A 27,541-nucleotide genomic window follows, 5' to 3' on the forward strand; every position below is an offset into this window, starting at 1 on the left:
TTTGCTGCTCATCTCGATTACCAACCTTTAACTAGATGTCTGATCAAGATTTTGACTATTGACTTGGTACCTCACTGCCTGCACATTGTCTACCTCTGCTTGTTCCTAAACCTTGATTCTGCCTATGATTTGGTGCCTTTCCGTTTGGCTGTTACCGAACATGGCAGGGCTTGTGACCTGACTCCCTGACTCCACTCATAACTGAACTTGGTGTGTCCTGGATGCCCTACCAACCTTACTTTTGCTTGTCTGATACCAGCACTCCCAGGTTCCAGTCTTTCTTTTAGCCCCCTGGCACTTGCCTTTAAAGACCCTGTCTCAACATGCAGGCATGTTGGTACAGGATTTGTGCAAGAGGCCACTCTTGACTCCTCATACAGGTATATAAGGTGCATAATAACAATGCTCAAGTCATATCTATAGGAAATCAAGACTGAAGCATCACACCTGAAATGTCAATGTTCAGATACAGCTTTATTTCAAAGGAGAATGTAATTTAGCCACCGCGTTTTAGCATCAAACATCCCCTTTATCAGGGACATGCAAAAATCCGGAATATTGCTGCACTCCTTCGTATCTTTACTGAAGCATTAACATCACATCACAGATATGACAGGAACATAAAAGTTAACATGTTTCACGCTAAAGTAAACCTCATAGGTTTGAGTAAGCGCTGACTTTAGCATGAAATGCGTTACCTTTTACAGTCCTGTCATACCCATGATGTAATTTTAATGCTTCAATAAAGATACCAAGGATGCAGCAATATTCCTGGATTTTTGCAGGTCTCTGAATATCACAGGCGATCCGTGCGGCATCCTGGGTTCCTGTTCACAACATGTGAGAGTCAGTCACTCACCTAGAGCGGCATTTCTTTGGCTTTACACCCACTTTATCAGGGATTAAGATTAATTACATTTGTTTACAACTACACTTGTTATGGATGTAAGGTTTTAACCAGATTGGTAAAAGAAGCACTCAATCGGTCAGCGACTGGTACAAAAGGCAGCTCAAACCCACTGTCGACAGATTGAAGGGTGTATTGTGTGTCATCCAAAGCACATTGGCTTTGTGCTAATTCCTTTTTATTTAATATTGGAATAAAGCTGTATGCGGATGGTGAAATGTTCAGTATGGCACATCAGTCTTGATTAACTTCCTTCAGGTCAGAGGGATAGAGGAGATCCCGTGGCATGGTGAAGCAGCCTACCCACAATTCAGATATCCTGCCCGAACTACCACTTTTGGACAATCCTAAGACTTCTGTGCTTCCACTCCATTTTCTCCTAATACGAGCATCTGAAAAACTGTGGAGTATTGGTTTGAAGAACAGCAGGAAGAATCAGTTAGGCTTTATTCACACCTGAGCGTATCGTTTTTAGGCATTTTTTGGGCGTTTTTCAGGCGTTCTTTTGCAGGTGTTTGGAGGCAGGCATTGACATCTACCAAAAATGATGTAATCTGCCAAAAAATAAGCTCATGTACTTTTTTGAGCTTCAGGCGAAAATACGCTCATATATGAACAGGAGCCATTGAAATGAATGGGATTTTGCTTGTTGGGCATTTTAAAACTTAAAGCGGAGTTCCGGCCATGAAAAAAATGTTTCACTAAAAATACCCCCGGGACAGTCAGGGCTAGTACATTCCACAATGGCTAGCCTCTAATCTGTCCCGGTTCACACTTACCTGCAAGAAGAAATACCTTTAAAATTTCTTCTCCAGCGTTGCCATCTCGGATGTGGGCAGCTGAAGCCAGCGCAATCCTCTTCTGCGTCCTCTTCCGTGTCCTCTTCTCCCAGAATTCGCCTGCACCGGCCCGCTTTTCACTTCCGGTGCGGCGCCGCATTCCTCCACAGCTTCTGGGCATGCCCAGAAGCTGCTTAACAGGGAATGCAGCGCCGCACCGGAAGTGACGAGTGGGGCCGGTGCCGGCGCATTGATTCCTGGGAGCGATGACGTTCAGCTCCCAGGAATCATTGCAAACTGGAAGTGACGGCGCGGGCCGCGGCCGCCGAAGGAGGAAGTGGAAGAAAGGTGAGTATATTTTTCTGCAATTACAAGGTAAGTAAAAAAAAGAAAAAAAATTGTAACTATCCATTTCCTTTTCAGGTGCCGAAAAGCAAGCAGATGGCCACAAAATCGATTATGTCAATTTTGTGGCCCGAACTCCGCTTTAAGAGATGAGCGTTTTACGAGCTGAAAAATGCTCAGGTGTAAACAGGGCCTAAGAGTTGCGGGGGCCCCAGGAACGCTCCTGGAAGTGTTGGTTTCCGTCTAGACTTCACATGAAGATTTCCCAGGATCATAGTGGTGTTCTGCAGTGTGGGCAACAGGAAGCCTGGGTGTTCATAGTTTTCTTATACAGGTATGGCTTGATTTGAAAAATTTAGTTTAGAGGGTCATTTTTAAGTAAAGTTGTTCTGCTATTGTGATGATGAGAGCTATAAGCAAAATTTGGTGCAAATTATGTGTAACCTTGACTTACTTTTCAAGCACAGATAATGTGGAAGGTATACTGCAGACACTATATTTGGCTCCGCCGTTGTCTTAATGTTGAAAAGAGGTCCCAGGACCCCAGATTCTTGGAGTTGCGGATGATCCATGTATTTAGACCAGGAATCCAGTTCATACTCAATAGTTATCGGATGGGTCACCTGGAATTTAATCCCGGTCTCTAAACAGCAGAAAAGTCCTGCACATTTGAGTTCCAACCTGCATTAGTGAGAAATAGAAATAAGCAACTGAGGTCCATCATCAAGAGCCCTTATAGGGCTATTTAAAGCTATTTAAAGCTGAGACTGTTTCAGCCATGGTGTGAAAAAGTCCTACAGGGTCTATAAAGTAGATTTAAACCCTAACTGAATGACTTTGGTTTGCAAAAGTATCATAAGGCAAGTCCCATGTTGTTGTTTTTAAATAAAATGCAGTTTTTTCCTTTTTTATCCTTTGTGGCATATCGATGCTGCTGATCTCCTTCACCCTTGTACCTGTTTACATACACTCTAGGGATGGCTGCATGGCATTTCTCAGGACGGGTTACTTGATGGTGACAACAGCAGATAATGCCTGCACAATGTGTGTCATCACAACCACTTGTAGTCTCCATTGGAAAAGCTTGTGACAACACGACAACACAAGAGAACAATTGGGAGACAGTTGTCACCCTATTACAGGAAGACCTGAGCATAGACCTTTATGGCAGGGCCACCAAGTTTTAATTTAAAAAATGATGTATATTTAGGAACATTCAAGAGTTTACATATACTTTAGGCTTCTTTAAATTCAAAATCTGGTGTGGTTCATGGTTCACCCCTTAATCCTGTAGAAGGAACTGCGTTGGGAGTGGGAAGGCTAGGTGCAAAAAGCTATCCGGATAACTGGGTCCAAAAAAAGTTGATATAAAAATTTTTTAAATTGTCTAAAGTAAATTCTATTCCAAATCAAGATGAGAATCAGAATGGTTATTTCCATATACAGTAAAACCTTGGATTGCGAGCATAATTTGTTCCGGAAACATGCTTGTAATCCAAAGCACTCTTATATCAAAGCGAATTTCCCCATAAGAAATAATGGAAACTCAGATGATTCGTTCCACAACCATTTATTTATAAGTCCTTCAGTTTATAGTCCATATAAAAAGATTATAGCATTGAGATAGGTTGTGTAACCATAAAATGTCCATCTACAAATAGCCGCTTCCATAAGGGGATTAGAAGCAAAATCCAGCAGGAGCTACAGAGTATCAAAGAGAAGAGAGGCGCCTCTAAGTGTAGCAATATGGTTCCATTTAATGAAGGTACAACATTTAGCAACTCACATGGTTGATGAATAAAACAGGCACATCTAAGTATGCAGGCATCCGGGGTAAAGCTGTCCACATAGACTATCTTCTGCACCGCCGGCTGCTAGTCTGTAATCCTGACCGGGAAGACCACCCTGCAGTAAAGCGATCTGAAAGCGAGGGGCAGCATGGAAGGGATGACATAGATGTCGGTGCGGAAGATGGTCTATGTGGACAGCTTTACCCCGGATGCCTGCATACTTAGATGTGCCTGTTCCAATCATCAACCATGTGAGTTGCTAAATGTTGTACCTTCATTAAATTTAACCATATTGCTACACTTAGAGGCGCCTCTCTTCTCTTTTATACTCAGCTGTGACTTGAGGCTACTTGCATATCAAGACATCGCTTGTATATCAAGTCAAAATTTATTAGAAAATTTTGCTTGTCTTGCAAAGCGCTCTTAAACCAAGTTACTCTCAAACCAAGGTTTTACTGTATTTTGAACCACTTTAATACAGGGCACTTCCCTCCCTTCCCGCCCAGGCCAATTTTCCCCTTTTAGCGCTGTTGCATTTTGAATGACAATTGCGCGGTCATGCAACACTGTACCTACACCAAATTTATGTCATTTTCCCCCCACAAATAGAGCTTTCTTTTGGTGGTATTTGATCACCTGTGCGATTTTTACTTTTTGCTAAACAAATAAAAAAAGACTGAAAAGTTTGAAAAAAAAAAAAAGTTTTTTTGTTTATGTTATACAATTTTGTAAATAAATAAGTTTTTCCTGCGCTGATGAGCACTGATGAGACAGCACTGACAGGCACTGATGAGGAGGCACTGATGGGGTGGCACTGATGGGGTGGCACTGATGGGGTGGCACTGATAGGCGGCACAGATAGGCGGCACTGATGGGCACCGATATGTGGCACTGATAGGTAGCACTGATATGCAGCATTGGTGGGCACTGATAGGCGGCACTGCTGGGCACTGATAGGCAGCATTGATGGACACTGATAGGTGGCACTGACGGGCACTGATATGTGGCACTGACGGGCACTAATGGGCACTGATAGGCGGCACTGGTGGGCACTGATGGGCGGCACTGATCGGCACTGACGGGCGGCACTGATGGGCACTAATGGGCACTGATAGGCGGCACCGGTGGGCAATAATGGGCACTGGTGGGTGACACTAAAGGATGACAATGATGGGCACTTGTGGGCAGCACTGATAGGGAGGGCACTGGTGGGCAGCACTGATGGGGAGGGCAATTGGGGGCTCCCTGAGCCCTGATTGCCATCCCTGGTGGCCATAGTGGGCATCCCCGGGGTCATAGTGGGCATCCCTGGGGTCATAGTGGGCATCCCTGGTGGATCTAGTGGCATCCCCCCCGAGGGTCTGCACTGGTAATCAATGATCTGATTACCAGTGCCGACCCCCCCCCCCCTGTCAGGGGAGCCGTCGATCGGCGCTCCTTTACTCGTGCCTGTCAGGCACGAACTAAGGAAATCCGATCAATGGCTGTTCCTATTTACTATGTGATCAGCCGTGATTGGACACGGCTGATCACATGGTAAAGAGCCTCCGTCAGAGGCTCTTTACCGAGATCGGAGATGCAGGGTGTCAGACTGACACCTCGCATCACCGATCGCCGCTCTGCGCGCCCCCGGGGGGCGCCCAGAGCTGTGTTATCCTGCCGCCGTCATATGACGTCCGGTCAGGATAACTCAACCACATTCCCGCCGTCATTTGTCTATAGGGCGGGCGGGAAGTGGTTAATAGCTTAACTTTATTTTTTAAATTCTCTTTTTTCTTTTCCTAATTCAAAATTTTAATTTTACCAAAATAATCAAGCAACAGGAACGCTGTCTGCAAAAGCGTTCCTTTGTCTTGCCAAATCCTGATAATATCCTGATACATAGATCCCAACTGTCCCTGATTTTGAGGGACTGTCCCTGATTTGGAAGTCCCTCTGTCCCTTTTTCCTCCTCATTTGTCCCTCATTTTGGTCTGATCTATATAGTGTGGGAGTTAGCTCAAGTGGGGATCACCTTTCCTGGGAAAACGGCAGTCCAAACGGCCAACCCAAAAACAACAACTTTTTATTTTCTCATACAGAGCAATGTCCACGTGCAGGTCTCTAAGGTATTAGCTTTCCTGAGTCCCAGGCTAGAGCAACTTCTTACTCCAGTCCTGCTTTATTTATACCACTTGCTGGTGCCCAACAACAAATTGGCCAAAAAAAAAAAAGCATAAATAATGCAAAACGCATAAAAAAGCGTGAAAATTGCACCAACCTACCAGATTGAAATTTACTGACACAACACCCAAAATTTACTGGCACAGCCAACTTTTTACTGGCATTTCCAAAAGTTAAATAATTACAGTTTTAAGTGCAGTTTTCAGCATATAGGCTACAAACAAGCGCAATATGCAGTTAGCAATGTGATTTAAGGTAGATATTAAGGCGATTTTACTTTATTTTCGATATGGTAAGTAAATAGCTCAGGGACAGAAATTGGAATAGACAGTCACACACACATGAAATTGACTGTCACAGTGACACTGCCAGCAGTGTGCAGCAGCACAGATGATGGTGGCACCTCACCAACACATCCCCTCCTGAGTCACAGTGACATTCTCCCTGCACACCAGGTGGTCCCTTCAGTCCACTTAAGTCCAAACAGCATGGACAGTCCCTGGATTGCCTTGCTCCTGTCCCGCAGACCCGCACACGAGGCACTGGCCACTCCACCTAGCTCCCTTGCACAATGACATCACACAACACGCTCAGACACCATCCCTGCCAGACCCACCACCCACTGGCGCCACTCGGATGGTCCCAGCTGGCTCCAGATCAGAACTGCGCATGCCGAGCATCTCCGCCATATTTTTTTACTGGCAAACTTTTCCTGTCACTGGCATTTACTGGCAAAAGAAAAGTGCCCAATTTTTACTGGCTGCCAGTAAAAATACTGATGGTTGGCAACACTGGCAACAGATCAAAAGAAGATTGCATAGGTGTGAACCAGGTCTCAGGACACCAACGACACTATATGGTCACAGTGTGTGGAAGCTGACCTTCTCATTATTTTAAGCTTGTTGAACAGTCCAAAATCATGGCTAGTGATATCAGGTTCTTGCTCTTTGTGGCTATGACAGCCTTCATCTGTCTGAGAAGGCTTTCCACATTATTTTGGAGTGTGTCTGAGATTTTTTGCTCATTCGTGGGATCAGTTATGGATGGTGGATGAAAAGGCCTAGCTTGAAAGGTATTTAATAGGATTGAGGTCAGGGCTCTGTGCATCCAACCTGATTTCCTCCCGAGTCCCCACCAGTCTCAAACAATGCCTTTATGTAGCTGTCCTTAAGCTGGCAATAGATGGTTCGAATCTTGACCGGAGATTCGAACCATTAATGGGCAGGCTGAATGTACCCAAGTTGATCGATCGATCAACTTGGGTATAACCAGCCTGTCGGATTTTACATGTGATTATTGCCAGCGACTGTTATAGCCAATGGCAGTAATTACTGTGTTCTCCTGGCATGGACGGCTTCCCTTACCCGGAGAACCTCAGGAGGGATTCTAACTTCTATGGCCAGCTTTAGGCTCCATTCACACCTGGGCGTTTTTGTTTCAGGCGTATTTTCAGGCGTATTTTCAGGCGTTTTTTCAGGCGTTTTTTATGGGCGTTTTTAGATTGACTAGAAACCAATGGAAAACGCCTGTAATCTGCCCAAAAAGAAGCTCATGTACTTTTTTGAGCGTTGGGCGTTTTGCTTCAGGCATAAAAGCGCTCAGATGTGAACAGGGGCCATTTAAATTAATTGGGTTTTACTTGTTGGGTGTTTTGGAAACGTTTTTTTTTTAGCGTTTTTAGAGCTGAAAACGCCCAGGTGTGAATGGAGCCTTAGGGAACAGTCATCAAGGAACAGAAAAGGTCTTTCACCAAAAGGTCGGAAGAGCACATTTGTCAAAAACTTTTTTGTATGTTGTAGCATTAACAGTACCCTTCAATGGAAATACCTGAAGTGAATCATTTGGAGAGTTGTCCACATACGTTTGGCCATATAATGCATAAAATAATAATTATGACTAGACTGCTGCTCTCACCTGTATGTATTTCCACTTATATTTGGCATAACTGGAATATCAGCGGGGTCATGATTCTAAGATAAAGTAGAAAGTGTAATGTGAAAAAACAAAACTTTCAAAAATTTGTTACATTTCTTCTAGGAATTTAGAATAGTATAGTTGGACTTGAAAGCAAAAAAATACTTTAAAAAAAAAAAAAATAATTAGATATATAATTATCAGATAATTAGAAAATGTGATTATCATAGAATTTACATAGAAAATGTTGGTACTGTTTATATGAATCAGGTTGCTACAGGTCTGGTACTTGAAGGCTACTATTCTATGAAAGTTTAACCATTTCTGTAGCTAACAGCCAGTGGGGTATTAGCAGTTAATTCTAGCCTTTATATGGTCCTCTGAGTCTGGAAATGTCCAGCCTAGTCATTAACACAGCCTGGGAAGAAATATGTTTTAAACTGCTGCTTAACCTGTGGATACTTTCATTTATCTTCATGGTATCATCATTCTGTTGATGATGATGAGAGGTTATGAGATCATGAATGGTCCCCAACCTCCCTGCTGGATGATTTATTTATTTTATTTTATTTTAATAAATATAATGTAAAGTAGGAGATGAAACACGCAAAGGTGATCAGCAACAGCCGAAACATCCAGGTGGACAGGATTCTTGATTTATGAAAGGGAGATCTCATTTTTGAGAATACAAATAAGTTATTAGGGACTGACTTAGCCCACCAGGTTTCAACTTTACCTGAGCCATCATCTTGGGTGGTCTGACCATTTAGTCTGATGAAGGAATGGGCCACACTCGAATGCTGGCCAAACACTTGGGAAATGTTATAGCAATTTTAACCAATGTTCGATTACAGTCATGACAAAATGGATCTTGGCAACCTTTTATCAAAAGTCTTAAACTAAACTGTAAAATTATCAAAACTTTTGGTGTTAGGTTGGAAAGGAAGGATGTTATGGATAGGTCAGATAATTACTACATTTACAAAATCTAAAATAGAATAAAAGAGAATGACCTCTTACCTTCCCACAGAGGTCACAGTCCATCTCGACTTTACGGGAAGAAGAAAAAGAGGATTTTGAACTTGAACTTGAACTTGAACTTGATGGTAATAAAATGTATCCCTCAAACTCAACTAGAAGAGAACATATATTATTACTAGAATATTGTGAGTAAATTGTGGTGACTGTAGGTATTTTTTCTTTGAGTGATATATGACAGTAAAAAATTGGAACTCCAGCCAAAACATTTTCTAGTATAAGCTACAGTAGGGGTTAGAAACGTTGTCAGTTTTTCTTTCACTGTCTGTGTCCACCATGGTAGCTATCTCAACACTTTCTGGAGGTAGAAGTGTTCTCCCCAGAGAGGATGGCAGGAAAACTGAAAACATCACAGGAGCTGTAACCCTATGCCACAGTACCCAAACCTAGAATAAAGCTTTAGCAGGAGTTCTAGTCCTGCAACCAGTGCCAAATCGAATAACAGTACCGCCTTTGCTACCAGAACCAGTCCTGTTACCAGTACTATCTCTACTACCAGTGCCAACTCTGCTATCAGAACCAGTCCTGCTACCAGTACCAGCCTTCCTACTAGTACCAGTCCTGTCACCAGTACCAGTCCTGCTACCAGTTCAACCTGCTACCAGTACAGCCCACTACCAGTTCCACTTCTGCTATTAGGATATTCTGCTACCAGTCCAGATTGATACCAGTCCTGCTTCCAGTACAATCCTGCTACCAGTCCTGCTATGTGTGCTGCCTGCTTCCAGTGCAAATTTACCATTAGTGCTTCTAGCTACCTGTAAGAAGAGGTTTGCTGTTCAGAGTTGTGTTTCTGTTCAATCCCGCCGGGACTTGGCGAATGCGCATGCGCGAATGCACGCAAGCACGCAACGTGACAGATACTGGTGCCAAAAGGGCTATTTAAACCCAGCCCTTGCTCAGCTCCAGTGCTGCTTTGTCTTCAGCCTTGTTGACCTGAACCTGCTAACCTGTATCCTGTTTACCAGTACCAGACCCGGCTTGTTCTGACTATCCTCTGCTCTCCGCCTGCACTGACCTCGGCTTGTCCCTTGACCTCCGCTCCAGTCTGCTCCTTCTGGCTCCTGTATGACCGTTTGGCTTCTGACCCGGCTTGTCTCACTACGCTCCTGCCACCAGCATTAGTTGCCTCCATACCTGCTCTGGACCTACCCGGCTATCCCTGTCTGTGGACATTAGCCTGCTTCCAGCTACATCAGGCACTCGTGCTACTCTATATTCGTAGCCTCCTGTCTGCACTATCAGGGGTCCCTAGTCAGAGGTGTAAGAGAGGCCTTCCTCACCGTTCAGGCTCACCTCCAGGTACGTGATAGTACAAAGCAGCCAGATGTCAGAGCCTGAACGAGGAACCTCTCCAATGGACGAATTATGCCATCACCTGGCGGCACTTACACAGTCTGTCAAGGACCTGCAAGAGGGCTATAACCGACTTGAGGAACGTGTCCAGTCATTAACCTCATCATCTCCTGCATCTCCTGCATCTCTTGCTCCTAGATGATCTTCTGCCTCACCAGCTGTAATGTTTTTGCCACCAGAACCCCGGGTACCAACCCTGGAAAGGTTTTCAGGCAATCGCAGCAAATTTAGATCCTTCCATAACGCCTGTGAGCTGTACTTTGCCCTACAGCCCCGTACCTTCTCCCTGGAGGCTACCAAAGTAGGCTATGTTATTTCCCTTCTGCAAGGAAAACCCCAGTCCTGGGCCCACCGTCTACTTGAACATAATGATCCTTGCCTATCAAATCTGAACTTATTCTTCGGAGCCATGGCTCAGTTGTATGAGGATCCTCAGAAGACCAATACTGCCGAAGCGGCCCTTCATACCCTTCAGCAAGGCCGCAGAACGGCAGAGGATTATGCGTCAGACTTCAGATGCTGGAGTGCTGACACTGATTGGAATGACGCCGCCCTCCGCTATCAATTCCGGTTGGGACTTTCCGACCCTCTAAAGCAGGGGCGAGGAACCTTTTTTCTGCCAAGGGCCATTTGGGTATTTATAAAATCATTCGGGGGCCGTACAAAATTATCAACTTAAAAATGTGCCTGTTATATTTGGTCAAACATTTAATTAACTCACCCCTAATGTGATGGCTGCAACTGCTTCTCTTTGGTGAGGTGTGTGATGTTAGCTGGTATTGATGATGTTGCTACTCACAACTGGTTTTCCAGGTTTGCGTCGGTCAGTCTGGAGCGCAGTCGACTTTGTGGTGGTAAGTTTTGAAAAGAACTGCTGGCAGGTAATGTTGGTGAGCATAGCTGGCTGGTACTGCTGGTGGGTACAGCTGGCTGGTACTGCTGTGGGTACTGCTGGCTCAGGCTGGTACTGCTGGCTTGTACTGTGCTGTGGGTACTGCTGGCTCAGGCTGGTACTGCTGTGGGTATTGCTGATTCAGGCTGGTACTGTGCTGTAGGTACTGCTGGCTGGTACTGCCTTGGGTACTGCTGGCTCAGGGTGGTACTGCTGGCTGGTACTGTGCTGAGGGTACTGCTGGCTGGTACTGCTGGCTCAGGCTGGTACTACTGGCTGGTACTGCTGGCTCAGGCTGGTACTGCTGTGGGTACTGCTGGCTGGTATTGCTGTGGGTACTACTGGCTTGTACTGTGCTGTAGGTACTGCTGGCTGGTACTGTTGTGGGTACTGCTGACTCTGGCTGGTACTGCTGTGAGTACTACTGGCTCTGGCTGGTACTGCTTTGGGTACTGCTGGTTCTGCTGTGGGTACTACTGACTCTGGCTGGTAATGCTGTGGGTACTGCTGGTTCTGGCTGGTACTGCTGGCTCTGGCTTATACTGCTGTGAGTACTGCTGGCTCAGGCTGGTACTGCTGTGAGTACTGCTGGCTCTGGCTGGTACTGCTGTGAGTGCTGCTGGCTCTGGCTGGTACTGCTGGCTCTGGCTGGTACTGCTGGCTCTGGCTGGTTCTGCTGTGTGTGCTGCTGGCGGGAAATGCTGGCTAGCAGCGCTGCCGCGCTGGAGGAAGAGGCGATGTTTCCTGTATTGGTCACAGGCGGAGTGCATATGATATCACTCCACCTGTCACTCACACAGACTCAGCTGCACGGGGGGCCGGACCAAATTACTTCGAGGGCCGCATACGGCCCCCGGGACATAGGTTCCCCACCCCTGCTCTAAAGGACGAATTGGCCTGTGTGGGGTGCCAGGTTCTCTGGAAGCTCTAATTAATCTGGCTATCCAGATCGATCGGCGCCTAAGAGAACGCCGTTCAGAAAGGGCCGGTGAGCAACTTCGACCTATGTGGGTGATGCCGCGAGTCTTCCGCCCTCAAGGGCCTACACCCTCAGTTTCTGCCACACCTGCTGCTGACACTTCAGAGCCGATGCAGCTCGGCATGCTTCGGCCTTCTCTCTCTCTAGAAGAACGCCAACACCGTTGGTTGAACGATCTATGCCTGTACTGCGGAGAGAGTGGACACTATGTGAGATCCTGCCCCGCCAAGAGCCGTAAGTGCTTAACTCTTTCTTCTATCAACCAGGAATCGAGTTCCCACAGCTCCTCTCACCTGACTGTCCTTGTCTCCTTACAGCCTCCAGAAGGGGCTATCCGGGTACCCGCCATTATTGACTCTGGAGCCTGTAGCTGCTTCATCGACCAAGAATTTGCTAACCAATTCAAGGTCCCTTTACAGCTGAGATCTAATGGAATGGCAATCCATTTGGCAGATGGGTCACATATAAAGTCGGGGCCTGTCACTCAAGAGACTCTTCCCTTACCTGCCACCATATCTTGCAACCACAAGGAACTACTACGCCTGGATGTTATCACTTCCCCCTTATTTCCTATCATTTTGGAAATGCCATGGCTACAGGCGCACAACCCCTGTATCAACTGGAAAACAGGAGAAATTGAGTTCCTATCCCCTTACTGTCGACAGCTTTGCTTCTTCCAACAACCTCCTCAACCATCTTCACTGCTATGCATGGAGTCTGATGATGAAGCTCGTTCCTCTGTTCCTGTGGTCTATCATGACTTTTTAGACATCTTCAGTAAGAAAGGAGCAGAGACACTTCCTCCCCACAGACCATAGGACTGTCCAATCGAGCTCATCCCTGGAGCCGAAATACCCTTTGGACGAATTTTTCCCCTCACAGAGCTTGAACTCACAGCTTTAAAGGAGTACATCGATGACAGCCTAAGGAAAGGTTTTATTCGCCCTTCCACGTCCCCGGCAGGAACAAGGTTTTTCTTTGTGGAGAAGAAAGACCACTCTCTCCGACCCTGTGTGGATTATCGGGACATAAATAAGATCACAATCAAAAACCGTTACCCCTTACCCCTGGTACCAGAACTATTCCAGAGTCTTCGTACTGCTACCGTGTTTACCAAGCTGGATCTACGTGGGGCATATAATCTGGTATGAATCCGGGAAGGTGACGAGTGGAAGACTGCATTTCGCACTCGTTTTGGGCACTTCGAGTACCTTGTAATGCCCTTCGGACTCTGTAATACCCCGGCCACCTTCCAGCATTTCATAAATGACATTTTCCGAGACTTTCTGGACTTATTTGTCATTGTATATCTTGATGATATCCTGATCTTTTCTGTTACCTTGGAGGATCATCATGGGCATGTAAGGAGTGTTTTGGCCCAACTCAGGCAACATGGCTTATACGCAAAACCCGAAAAATGTGAATTTAGCCGACAGGACATTCAATTCTTGGGTCTGATTCTTTCTACAGAGGGCATCAAGATGGATCCGCAAAAAGTGTCTGCCATTTTAGACTGGCCGGCCCCCACAGACAAGAAAGGGGTACAATGGTTTGTGGGATTTGCGAACTTTTACTGGAAATTCATCAAGAACTTTTCTGCAATTATTTCTCCTATCACCCAGCTGACCAGACAGGGTATTCAGTTCCAGTGGACTCCTGAGGCACGAACCGCTTTTGAAACCCTGAAGACCCTGTTTACCTCCGCACCTGTGCTCTGACATCCTGACCCTGCTCTACCTTATGTCCTGGAGGTAGACGCTTCCGAGTCAGCGGGTGGAGCAGTATTATCCCAACGCCAAGGAGCCAAGGCCCTGTTACATCCCGTTGCCTTTTTCTCACGCAAACTGTCTCCTGCAGAAAGGAATTACGACGTGGGTGATCGTGAACTCTTGGCAATTAAAGCAGCTCTAGAAGAATGGAGGTATCTTCTAGAAGGAGCAGCTCATCCAATCCTGGTATACACAGACCATAAAAATCTGGAATACCTGCGAGCTGCGAAACGTTTAAGACCACGTCTTAAGACCTCTATTAAGCAGACCCCGTTCTTTGCCAATTATGGCTACCACCCTTCCTTCCTGGTCACCACAGTTCCCGAAGGCCCTGCTCCTGCGGTCCAGGACACGGTTAATTTTTTTACATCCAATAACAGATTACTACAGGAAACTATGGCCAAAGCTCAATAATGTAACAAAAGGTTCTATGACAAGGTATGGCTGGCCACAACCAACCTAAAACTAACCTGCCCGTCAAGAAAACTTGGGTCCAAGTACATAGGCCCCTTTCCAGTTAAAAGGAAAATTAATGATGTGACCTATGAATTACTGTTACCTGAGTCTTTTAAAATCCACCCTGTCTTCCACGTATCATTGCTGAAGTCTACATTACCAGACCCTTTCCCTGGACAGATCAATAGGCCTCCTGAACCCGTGCTAATCGATGAAGAAGAGGAATTCAAAGTAGAATCTATTATTGATTGCAGGAAAAGAGGCAACCTAGTCCAATACTTAATTAAATGGAAAGGTTATGGATCTGAAGATAATTCCTGGGAGCCAATAACCAATATTCATGCAAAAGGCCTAATCCAAGCATTCAAACGTAATCACCCTGAGAAACTAGCCCGTTTGGGCATCCGGAGGCTGCCCATTGGGAGGGGGGCAATGTAAGAAGAGGTTTGCTGTTCAGAGTTGTGTTTCTGTTCAATCCCGCCGGGACTTGGCGAATGCGCATGCGCGAATGCGCGCACGCAAGCACGCAACGTGACAGATGCTGGCGCCAAATGGGCTATTTAAACGCAGCCTTTGCTCAGCTCCAGTGCTGCTTTGTCTTCAGCCTTGTTGACCTGAACCTGCTAACCTGTATCCTGTTTACCAGTACCAGACCCGGCTTGTCCTGGCTATCCTCTGCTCTCCGCCTGCCCTGACCTCGGCTTGTCCCTTGACCTCCGCTCCAGTCTGCTACTTCTGGCTCCTGTATGACCGTTTGGCTTCTGACCCTGCTTGTCTCACTACGCTCCTGCCACCAGCACTAGTTACCTCCATACCTGCTCTGGACCTACCCGGCTATCCCTGTCTGTGGACATTAGCCTGCTTTCAGCTACATCAGGCACTCATGCTACTCTATGTCCTGGGGGTAGCTTTCAGCTGAATCTAACCCCCCATGAGGTGGTCCCTGGTGGAACAGCATCTATTCCTTAGACTCCAACCTCAGAGAAAACATTCGTATTGAAGTAAATCCCACAATACATGACACAGGTGTCCCCATGGGAATGTTTCCTGCTACTTCGGTTCCAAACCTTAAAACTATACATTTCCCATTACTTTTTATACCTGGTGACAATGATCACCTGGACAAAGAGTAGTGTTGGGCGAGCGGTTCAGACCGAGCATATGTTCGGCCCGAACAACGTCGTTCACTCATGAACACATGAATTAGTGGGGCGCTCAGCAGTATGTTTGCCCACCGAGCGCTCCACAATGCACCAGCCGCTGTGTCCCTAACAACGGATGAGTCTTCAGCTGTCAGCGGGCAAAAAAAAAAAATATTGCCGGCAATAAAAAAATGTGAAACAAAATGGTGTAGGTATGGATTTTAAGGGGAAGCCCCCGCCACATCCATACCAGACCCTAATACGAGCAGACGAGCAAGCGCCCCCTCCAGAAGCATATCAGGACACGTGAATGAGTATGGGGTACATAGTACTTCTACCTATTCACCAAAAAAGTGTCAAATAAAAACATACACACAGTTTTTGACAATTCCATGATTAAAATGAAAAAAATAATGTCCCCCAATGTAGATCTATTGTAAATTACACCCCACTGCAGGACCCCAAAAAAGAAAAAAAAAAAGCTCTGCCCACAGTGAAGACTAACCACCTACTGCCCCCCCCCCCCTTCCTGGCCTGCCAGCCTCCATGCTCAGCTAAAGGTCTGGTGTGGATTTTGGGGAAAACCCCATGCCATTTTTTCATTATTTTTTTTTTATTGCGGGCAAAGGCTCTTCTAAAGGCGGAAAAATCAATTAAACAGTCATTTTTTATTCTTTTCACCCCCAGGCACTGTATTTAAAGACATTTTTCATTTTTATTATTTCACTTTAAGCAAAAACAATCTTTTAAAAAAATTTGCAGTGATACTAGAAATGCAAATGTATTTATTTTTTGCAAATATCATTATTAAGGAGCAATGATTTTAATGATGCTTAAAGTGAAACAATCAAAATGAAAAATTCCTTTACATATAGTGCCTGGAGGGTCCCCTTAGTATGTCTGTAAATTGGCGCATCTGTACCGTGTATAGAACCTGCTGCAGCAAAACTGACATATGAAAAGAAAAAAAATGACACTGAAATACATTTTCCTGGCTGCAGAAAAAAAAAAAAAAACATTGCCGAAAATACAAGAGAAACATTTTTTTTTAAAATGGTGATGGGAGTCCTCCCCCCCCCCCCCCCCCCCGTTCCTCAATCTAAACCCTTTGGGTCTGGTATGAATTTTAAGGGGAACCCCATGCATACGTTTTGAAAAAAATTACGTGCCCCCCCCCCCCAAATCCACACCAGAGCCTTATCTGAGCATGGAGCCTGGCAGGCCAAGAAAGGGAGGGGGCAAGCGAGCGCCCCCCTCTTCCTGAACTATACCAGGCCACATGCCTTCACCATGGGGGGGGTGATTTTGGGTGGGGCTCTTCCCCACAACCCTGGGCTGTGGTTGTGTTGTGGGGGTCTGCAGGCAGGGGGTCCCCCCAGATTCTGTCTCCCCCCTGTGGAGGAGTATGGGGTACATAGTACCCCTACCCATTCACCGAAAAAGTGACACACAGTTTTTGACAATTCCCTACACTGTTCAAAACTACAAATAAAAGGTTTTAAATAGATATACACTTCCAAGAGCTTAATTTAAAAGCTGAAATTGAAAGGCCTGAATGAAATTGCATAGAATAACATAGGTAACAATGGTAAGAACAGGTACCAGGGCTAGATTTAAGAGGCTTGAATGAAATAATGAAACAAAAGAACATAGTTAGAATAGCAAAACTAGGAACCAGGGTTGAATTTAAAAGGCTTGAATGAGGGGCGTGGCCTGGAGCGGCATGGAATAGGACGTGGGTGAGAGCAGCTCCGCCGGCATACACTCCTTTTAACAATAATCCTGCATTATAAGATTCTGCTCAGCCTCCCCGACACCCCCGCTCGAGCCCCAGACACCCTACAACATGTCCCCGCCGAAAAAGACGCTGGATTCGGCCGCCAAGCTGGAGAAATTCCGCCGAACTGACAAAAGGCTTGAATGAAATAATTAAGTAGAAATGGGATAAACAGGTACCATTGATTGATTTAAAAGGTGTCAGGAATGTGTGAATGCTCCTGTTCTTTGACAGCTGCTGGCCCCATTCCAGCATCCAGGTTTGCCTGTCCACCTGTAAGATGATTGATGTGGTCAGTCTCCGGGTGGAGACCAAACCTGATTTAAGCCAGCCAAGCCTTCAGTCTCATGCTTGTGATAGCGTGTGTAATACATGCAAACCCTCTCTCTGTCTGTCCTGCTCTGCTATTTGGATTCCACTATTTATGACTTTGACTATTCTGTCAACTCTGCATGCCTTTTGACTATGGATTGACCCCCGACTATTCTGAACCTTGCCTGCCTTGTACCTGGACTGTCATTGAACCTGTCTGTCTTTCAACTGCAAGTACCCGTTTGCTTTACTCAGTTTGCGCCTGCCTTGACCTGGTTGCCAGGTACTATAGCACTTTGTATAAGTCCTGGGGGAAACAAGTACTGATAGGCCTGCTTCAGAGGCGTAACTAGAACCTTCAGGGCCCCGGTGCAAGAAACCATGAAGGGCCCCCCGGACCCCTGGCCCAGGCCCTTCCCTTCAAGCCTGGGGCTCTTCCCACTGACTCTGGGGCCCTTTACTCTCACTACAGGGCCCTTTATTATGGTCCCGCAGTGGGACCCTTTCGCAAGTTCTGCAGTGGGCCCCCTTCCTGCCATCTTGGGGCCTCCCCACGGTGGTGGAATGCCAGGGCCTGGTTGATAGTGGGACCTTTACAATCTTGGAAGTTCACCCACTGGTGTCAGTAGTTTTTACTTTTTGGTATTTTAAATGTATTATTTTTTATCATTCTATTTTATTTTTTTACAATGCCACTGACTATAACTCTGTCCATTCAGAAAAGGAAGGAGCTGGTAAATTACATATTTACCGACCCCTTCCTGGTTCTCTATTGTGACACATCCCCTGCAACAGTCGGCAGGAGAGGGGAGGGAGCACAGTGGGGGGTGGGGGGCAGCACAGTGGGGGGGGCAGGGGAGCACAGTTGGGGGGGCAGGGGAGCACACAGGGGTCCAGAGACAGCAGAACACAAGTGAACTGGATGGCGGGGCAGCATACAGAGGAACCAATCTCCTCCATTTTCCTCCTGCAGCTACAGGAGGAAAAAGGAGGACAGTGATTTCTCTACATGCTGCCCCCAGCTGTTCCTCCTATTCAGGTGTACATGGGAGCCACACGGGCCCCCTGGAGCATGGGGCCCGGTAGCGATTGCAACCCCTGCAACCCCTGTAGTTACGCCCCTGGCCTGCTTGCCTTATGGGAAAGGGGGCTGCTATAAGTGAAGAACACAGAAGCCAGATATAGTGTCTGACCACCTGCGTTAGGTGGTGTGTTTTCAACATCAGTAGGAATAATCACCTCAAATAAATTTATTCACATAATATCACAATATTCTCTACCAGGTTAGGACTGAGAAATGTCCTGGGATTGTCACTTAGGAACTGAAAAGTTTTACATCTAAAGGCTCCAGTAATGAAAACTTGACACACAACGTATGGCAGAGACTTACCGCTCTCCTCTTCTGGAATACCATCCCTCCTCTGCATGGCTGTTATAAGCACGCTGTTGTGTTTCTTCAGGATCTCAAAGAAGGTGTCCTTGTCCCCCGAATCCCAGAGGTAGACATATTGATAGAGCTGCCTCATCTTATCCTGGGAGGTCCGATAACTGCGAATGTTTCTGTATTGTCCATCGGTCAGCAGTTCCTGTTCCAGGAGCTCATGCAGAATGGTATCTACTTTATCAATCCCTTTTATCAGGTCATCTTCATGTCTATTCACAAAGTGCTGCCTGCCTGGAAAATTCAAAAACATCAACATAACTATCAATTTCACATTGCCAGACACATAGGGAAATAAAAACATTTTTAAATTGAATTTGTCAGGATCATAAAGTTGGAGCCGTCAATGCTCAGTGGTGTATTTGGGTTTTGTGCTGCCCTAGGCAAGACTAAAATTGGGCACCCCCCTCCTATATAAATTTTCCCCACTCCTCTGTTAACAGATGTGACTCCCTCCAAAATTGAAGGACTACAAGTCCCAGCTTGAACCCCTGAGATCTCACGAGGGGGGGGGGGTGAGAGGGGGTTGGAGAGAGAGCGGGGGTGGGTGAGGGAGAGAGAGAGAGGGGGGTGAGTGAAGGAGGGAGAGAGAGATGGGGGATAAGAGAGAGAGGGGGGGTGGGTGAGGGAGGGAGAGAGAGAGGGGGGATGAAAGAGAGGGGGGATCGAAGAGAGAGAGAGAGAGAGAGAGGGGGATGAGAGAGAGAGGGGGTGAGAGAGAGAAAGGGGGATGAGAGAGAGGGGGGGTGAGAGAGAGGGGGGATGAGAGTGAGAGCGAGAGAGAGGGGGGGGTGAGAGAGGGGGATGATATAGAAAGAGAGGGGGTGAGAGGGAGAGAGAGAAGAGGGGTGAGAGAGAGAGAGAGAGGGGGGATGAGAGAGGAAGGATGAGAGAGGGTGGATGAGAGAGGAAGGATGAGAGAGGGGGGATGAGAGAGGAGGATGATATAGAAAGAGAGAGGGAGTGAGAGAGAGAGAGGGGGGTGAGAGAGGCGGCTCTAGCAACCAGTGGCCAATAGAGTCTCAGGTGGAGGGGGGTGCAACTTTTTTGCTACCCCCCTGCAAAGTGCCGCCCTAGGCCTGGGCCTTGTTGGCCTAGGCCAAAATACAGCACTGTCAATGCTACCTTGTTTTTAAAGAGGAAGTGTCTTTCTGCCCAGCCATGGAAAGTGGCAACATTTTTGTAAGCCCCACCTTGAACCCTTGATACTCCACTTGCCAACATTCCCTTGTAGCCCCTGCCTCAATCACAACTGGTGCCAATATCTGATGCTTGTTTGGTGTGCATCAAATTAGGAGCCATTGGTACCACATCTAGGCACAATCTTTTTATTTTTTCTTTCTATCTATCACCCAAACATTCAAGAACTGCATCGCCATGCAACTTGCTGAGCCCCTTGTGCCTCCTGGTTTCTTCCTAAGCCCAGCTCCATGCTCCTGGTCCCATCATCTATACCAAACCCTTAATAAAGCATGCAGCCTAGCTGGCCAGAAAATGGTGGATGAGCATGTGGCCTTTTCCCTCCTGAGCCATGCCAGGCCATATACCCTCAACCTTGACCCCTCTGACAAAGCATCTTGTTCCCAGGTTGATAAGGACACGGGCCTGTTCATCACAACTCTGGTTGTTGGGAGCTTGAGGAGTTCTTCTTGGCTGAACAATGATTTAGGTTGGCCATTTGTCAAATCTCTGAACAAGCAAAATTTGGTCTGAACTGGCAGTTTATAGCTAGTCCACAGCTAAGTTCCCCTCCCCTACCCCACAGTAAATGATTTCCACCACTAGATGTCCTCAGGCTTCCAGGTTAAATGACAGACAACATCATTCAACCTTCTTTCTCTAAGCTAAGGTCATTCTGAACCCATCCCCCAGCCTGTGACTGGACAGTGGAAAGAGAAGCAGCACAGTGATGGGCTCACATCTTCATCACTTTGCTCTACCCACCTGTCAGCATGCTCATTGCCCATATCTGGACTGAGTGGCACCTCATGCTTCTTCTGCTAGTCTAAGCTCATCTGTACATCGACTGCAAGAGGCTGATACCTGGCCATATACTGCAAGGGTTAAGTGCTCATTATGTCTACGGGTGCTGCAATATGGAGTAAATACTTATCTTAATGTCCCTGAATTGTACGTGATGATGCAGGGGCTCTGCCATCAGACCAGAGCATTGGGGAAAGAAGGAGAGTGCTGGAGTAAATTACGTTATTCTACCTTTACTATATCCTATTCACATTGTGAGCATTGAACCCTTGAAAGGCCGGGTTGGGAGTTGGGTTTTAATGATTACAAAGCTGTGTCTTTTATATTTTCTTTCAGGCTCAGCTTTAATGAGCAATTTACCCCATAGTCTGTGCACCTTTAATACAGAAATTTTCATGAACCTATTTAGGCCTTTGAATTGCATGTATATTAGTATGAAATTACCCTTCTAGTAAAACACACTTTGGGGTCTTTTGGACGAATGTCACACATAAATTTTCTGCACACATTTTGGCTGGAAATTCAGTATCAGATTCATGCCTATGATCATTATCGCCATCTAGGGACCAAAATGTGGTATATTTTATCATTGGGGAATTTTAGAAAGCTATACCACATTTTGGTCACTAGAAGGAGCCAGCGATCATAGGAATTAATCTATTACAGGAATTATGGGCACAATTTGTGCAGTCTGCACCCAGGGAAGATCACACTGTTTTTACACAACTGAGTTTTTTATGCAATGATGACATAGTAGAAATCTGGATTTAAGGGTAATACCATTTAAAGGCTACCCAGAAGATTGTTGTGCAAGCTTTTGAGATATATAAGCAATGCAATGAAGACAACACTCACTGGTCTCTGGTGCTTCCCTTTCCAGGACATTCAGCATATCATTTGGATTATCGACTAAGACTCTGTCTGCAAAAAGAAGAAGAGAAGACAATGTTAAAAGTTCATAACAACTGGGTTACATTTTACATAATCTCTTTAGATCAGTGGCTCTCACCCACCAGGCTGTAGTCCACTGCCATGGCCTTCCTTTTCCCAGGCCTTCAGCCAGCTGCAGGTCTCCTAATCTCCTCCAGTGCCTCCCAACTTTCTATAGTGGCCTACAGTGCCCCCAGGCCCCAAGAGCCCTCAGCATCTACAGTGGCCCCCAAACTCCCACAGTGTCATCCAGCCTTCCACAGTGCCCCCAGGCTCCCTGAGAGCACTTAGTGTCCACAGTGTCCCCTCCCCCCAACCTCCCACATAGCTGCCCAGCCTCCCACAGTGCCCCCAGGCCCCCTGAGAGCCCTTAGCCTCCACAGTGACCCACAACCACTTTTGGTGCTGCCCAGCCTTCCACAGTGCTCCCAGGCCCCCTGAGAGCCCTCAGCCTCTACAGTGCCCCTCAACCTCCCACAGTGCTTCCCAGCCTCCTAGAGTGCCCCCAGGCCTCCTAAGAGCCCTTAACCTCCACATTTACCCCAGATCTCCCATGGTGCTGCCCATCCCCCCACAGTGCCCCAAGACTACCTGAAAAGCCCTTAGTGTCCATAGTGGGCCCCCCCCAACCTCTCACATAGCTGCCCAGCCTCCCACAGTGCCCCCAGGTCCCCTAAGAGCCCTTAACCTCCACATTTACCCCCAATCTCCCATGGTGCTGCCCAGCCTCCCTCAGTGCTCCCTGGCCCCCTGAGAGCCCTTAGCCTCCACAGTGACCCCTGCATTGATAAAATGTACTGCATGCAACCCAGTGGTGTGAACCGGGAATATAGGTGACAAGGTATTTTGCCTTGTCCATACAGTGGGACTGTGCTTACTTTGTGAATAAAAACGTTACTTTTTTTGTTGGGGCATGGGTAGTTTTGGAAGGTCTCAAAAAGATTTCTAACCACAGCTTTAAGTGGGGTACACACTAGTAGAAAATCTGCCGAAAATTCCCGTCCGAGGTAAAATCGTATGATTTTCGGCTAGTGTGTACACAACTTTCAGCAGCCGATGCCGACATTTTCAACGAAAAAAAAACGGAGGGACAAACACCAAATGTCCCAAAAAAAAAAAAAAATCGGACGAGAAATTTAGTGAACATTTATGCACTCTCAACTAAAAATGGTTATGATGAACGCTGAGCAAGGGAGAGAAAAATCTGAGGATATTTCGTCCGATTTCCGTCAAGTGTGTACGGGCCTTTAGATGTTGCTTCTCTGTAGTCAGCTGGTTTCTTTTCTTTATCAGCAAGAGGCAAACACACAAGACAAGGAGGAACAGGATATCTAGATAAACAACTCAGATGACAAATAAAAGTCATTCATAGGGCCTGTGTCAGCAGGATTTGGGCTTGTGTGGATGGGGCTGTACAGCACCTCTTATATACAATCCTCTCGGATTTAAAAAAAAAAAATCTGCTTTAGATGCTCCTGAGATCAATAAGTATTCATCTCAAATTCACTGATAAAGGACGGCACGTGTCTGGGAATAGGAGCCAGACTATTGGATGTTATGCCATGGTCACTGCCAGGGCTGGCCCAAGACATTGTACTGCCTAGGTCCAAGAATAAAATGCTGCCCCAACCCCCACAAAACAAAACACGCCCACCAAAAGCCCCCCACATTCATTATTTTATATCATGATAAATAAAACTAAAATAAATTTATCAGGAAGTCAGATTTACATGCAACAGCCCTTTTTCCATATGGAAAATTTGTAAGGGGCTGCATTGTGATGGGGGGGGGGGGGGGTTATAGGGGTTGTTTTGTGGGGGCGGTGGGGTTAAGGGACTGCTTTGTGGGGTATAGGGACAAAAAACAAACAATAAAAATAAACAGTAATAACTTTATTATTAAATATAAAATGTGGAAAATATTATATATACTGTTATCTTCTTCCATAACTCACCACTGGACTGGTCCACCAAACACCCACCGTCACTCCTGTGTCTGCCTTGGCCACTGTCCTAGCAGATCCAGCCTGCCCCACGTGAGATGTAGTGCGCTGATGTCTGACGTCATTGCGCACACCACAATCACGTGGGGGACGTTCGAGGATGGGGACCAGTCTAGGAGAGTACAAGGGATAGGAGGCTGGGGGCCGATCTAGGAGAGTACAAGGGATAGGAGGCTGGGGACCGGTCTAGGAGAGTACAAGGGATAGGAGGCTGGAGACCGGTCTAGGAGAGTACAAGGGATAGGAGGGTGGGGACCGGTCTAGGAGAGTACAGGGGATAGGAGGGTGGGGACCGGTCTAGGAGAGTACAAGGGATAGGAGGGTGGGGACCGGTCTAGGAGAGTACAAGGGATAGGAGGGTGGGGACCGGTCTAGGAGAGTACAGGGGATAGGAGGGTGGGGACCGGTCTAGGAGAGTACAAGGGATAGGAGGGTGGGGACCGGTCTAGGAGAGTACAAGGGATAGGAGGGTGGGGACCGGTCTAGGAGAGTACAAGGGATAGGAGGGTGGGGACCGGTCTAGGAGAGTACAAGGGATAGGAGGATGGGGACCGGTCTAGGAGAGTACAGGGGATAGGAGGGTGGGGACCGGTCTAGGAGAGTACAAGGGATAGGAGGGTGAGGACCGGTCTAGGAGAGTACAGGGGATAGGAGGATGGGGACCGGTCTAGGAGAGTACAGGGGATAGGAGGGTGGGGACCGGTCTAGGAGAGTACAAGGGATAGGAGGGTGAGGACCGGTCTAGGAGAGTACAGGGGATAGGAGGGTGGGGACCGGTCTAGGAGAGTACAAGGGATAGGAGGGTGGGGACCGGTCTAGGAGAGTACAAGGGATAGGAGGGTGGGGACCAGTCTAGGAGAGTACAAGGGATAGGAGGCCGGGGACCGGTCTAGAAGAGTACAGGGGATAGGGGGGTGGGGACCGGTCTAGGAGAGTACAAGGGATAGGAGGGTGGGGACCGGTCTAGGAGAGTACAAGGGATAGGAGGGTGGGGACCGGTCTAGGAGAGTACAGGGGATAGGAGGGTGGGGACCGGTCTAGGAGAGTACAAGGGATAGGAGGGTGGGGACCGGTCTAGGAGAGTGCAGGGGATAGGGGGTGGGGACCGGTCTAGGAGAGTACAAGGGATAGGAGGGTGGGGACCGGTCTAGGAGAGTACAGGGGATAGGAGGGTGGGGACCGGTCTAGGAGAGTACAAGGGATAGGAGGGTGGGGACCGGTCTAGGAGAGTACAAGGGATAGGAGGGTGGGGACCGGTCTAGGAGAGTACAAGGGATAGGAGGGTGGGGACCGGTCTAGGAGAGTACAGGGGATAGGAGGGTGGGGACCGGTCTAGGAGAGTACAAGGGATAGGAGGGTGGGGACCGGTCTAGGAGAGTACAGGGGATAGGGGGTGGGGACTGGTCTAGGAGAGTACAAGGGATAGGAGGGTGGGGACCGGTCTAGGAGAGTACAGGGGATAGGAGGGTGGGGACCGGTCTAGGAGAGTACAAGGGATAGGAGGGTGGGGACCGGTCTAGGAGAGTACAAGGGATAGGAGGGTGGGGACCGGTCTAGGAGAGTACAAGGAAGAGGAGGCCCAATTTTAATTACACAACACGGAGAAGAACCATCCCTGAGACTGAATGTTTCTCAGGCCCCATTGCTACATAAGGATCAGTGTACTTGGGACATTCCTTCCCTCCTCCCTAGATGTAAATGATCATTAACCCTTGCAGTACGAGGACTGCCCCACCGCAGGGGTGGATTTTTACTTCTCCTGGAGTTGGGCTTCAAGCATTTTCAGAAGAAGATCAGAAATCATAGGAGTTTTCTGTAAGGCGGCTGCAGATCTTAGATGTTAACACTTCCAGTTATGTTCAAGAGATAAAAGAAACAATGTACTGAGCAAAAATGCAGAAGCAGCACATTCAAATACCACACACGCGCGTCAGACTCCGTACACAGACGCACACAAACACTTCTTTTGTTCCTACTAAAGAGAAAAAATTGTTTCGTTAATTCTGAACTTACGAGCCATATTTGTGAAGACGGGCACGACCACCAAATGTGAAAGTGAAAGTTAAAGTGGATTTCCTCTACCGTGCAAAGTCTAAGAGGTGGGGGTGGGGTGGCGCCTGCACTCTCTCACTGCTGTGTGCAGATGTCGAAGAAACAAATTCTCATAAAATGGACGTATAGTGCATGAGAGGGCCTATTTGTCTCCTTCTCACCGGCTGTGATCTCTCCCCACACACAAACTGTGGAAAAAAGACAAAAATGATGACTGTGGAAATAAAAAAAACATAAAAAACAACTCATTTCACAAAGCTACCTCACCAGGATAAAACCGGCCATACAAATACACAAAACATTTTGTTTTTGAAGTGTTCGTTCAGTTTTCTAATAGCTGTTCGGAATAAACCGATGTTTGTGTTAGACTGTATGGACAATACAATTCAAAGGCTCAGGATGGAAAATTGTTGTCATTTCTTTTGTGATCTCAGTTGGGAAAACCCCCATTTGTATTGTATTTGTATACTATTGTAAAGGATTGAAAAATCAAACATTAAAATGGCAATCAAACAAAAATGAATTGAGCCATGGAGGGCACGCGTGAAATGCTGTGTCAAACTTGTTTTCACAAAAGGTTATTCGAGAATCTAACCGTGTATAGTCAGCTTGAGGGCAGAAAAAAGTCAGCACTCCTTAGGCCCCTTTCACACATACTGTCCGTTTTTCATCCATCCGTTGACGGATGAAAAATGGACATCAATGTATCTCTATGTAAAAACGGATGACAATGGATGATCATCAGTTAACATCCGTTTTCATCCGCTTCCGTCAATGTCCGTTTTTTTGAACGGATGAATGCCCTATTTTTCATCCTTCAAAAAAACGGATCGGACGAAAAACGGATGACAACGGACGAAAAACGGATGACAATGGATGAAAAACGGATGAAAAACAGATAACAACTGATGAAAAACAGATGAAAAACAGATAACAACTGATGAAAAACGGATGAAAAACGGATGACAACTGACGAAAAACGGATGAAAAATGGATGAAAAACGGATGAAAAACTGATACATTTGACGTGACTGAACTGATGAACTGAACGGACCGTATGTGTGAAAGGGGCCTTAGCCCTTCTTGCAGTATTTTTGATATTCAGTGTATTGACTGCATACAGTGATGTCTCCAACCCTAAGGCCCCTTTCACACATAGGGTCCATTCAGTTCATCAGTTCAGTCACGTCTCAAAATGTATCAATTTTTCATCCATTTTTCATCCGTTTTTCATCAGTTGTCATCCGTTTTTCATCAGTTGTTATCTGTTTTTCATCCGTTTTTCGTCAGTTGTTATCCGTTTTTCATCCGTTTTTTCGTCAGTTATCTGTTTTTCATCCGTTGTCATCCGTTTTTCATTCGTTGTCATCCGTTTTTCGTCCGATCCGTTTTTTTGACGGATGAAAAATAGGGCATTCCTACATTCAAAAAAACGAACATTGACGGAAGCGGATGAAAACGGATGTTAACTGATGATCATCCGTTGTCATCCGTTTTTACATAGAGATACATTG

At 46.7% G+C, this 27,541-nt stretch overlaps 1 protein-coding gene across 1 annotated transcript in view; it reads right to left on the minus strand.

The window, feature by feature from the left end:
• LOC309558515 (NACHT, LRR and PYD domains-containing protein 1a-like) overlaps positions 1-22,077 on the minus strand; it is a gene marked incomplete at both ends in the record, with an annotated part of 34,561 nt that extends 12,484 nt beyond the window's left edge. The window contains 6 exons of the mRNA XM_082261595.1: positions 2,486-2,712; positions 7,899-7,954; positions 8,919-9,031; positions 19,010-19,294; positions 21,899-21,964; positions 22,053-22,077. Of these exons, the coding sequence (XP_082117721.1) occupies positions 2,486-2,712; positions 7,899-7,954; positions 8,919-9,031; positions 19,010-19,294; positions 21,899-21,964; positions 22,053-22,077 (772 nt within the window). The remainder of the gene's footprint in view (positions 1-2,485; positions 2,713-7,898; positions 7,955-8,918; positions 9,032-19,009; positions 19,295-21,898; positions 21,965-22,052) is intronic.
• Between the last annotated feature and the right edge of the window lie 5,464 nt (positions 22,078-27,541).

The sequence above is a fragment of the Pelophylax lessonae genome (assembly GCF_965119305.1).
Source record: "Pelophylax lessonae genome assembly, chromosome: 6".
In the NCBI taxonomy this organism is placed as follows: Eukaryota; Metazoa; Chordata; class Amphibia; order Anura; family Ranidae; genus Pelophylax; species Pelophylax lessonae.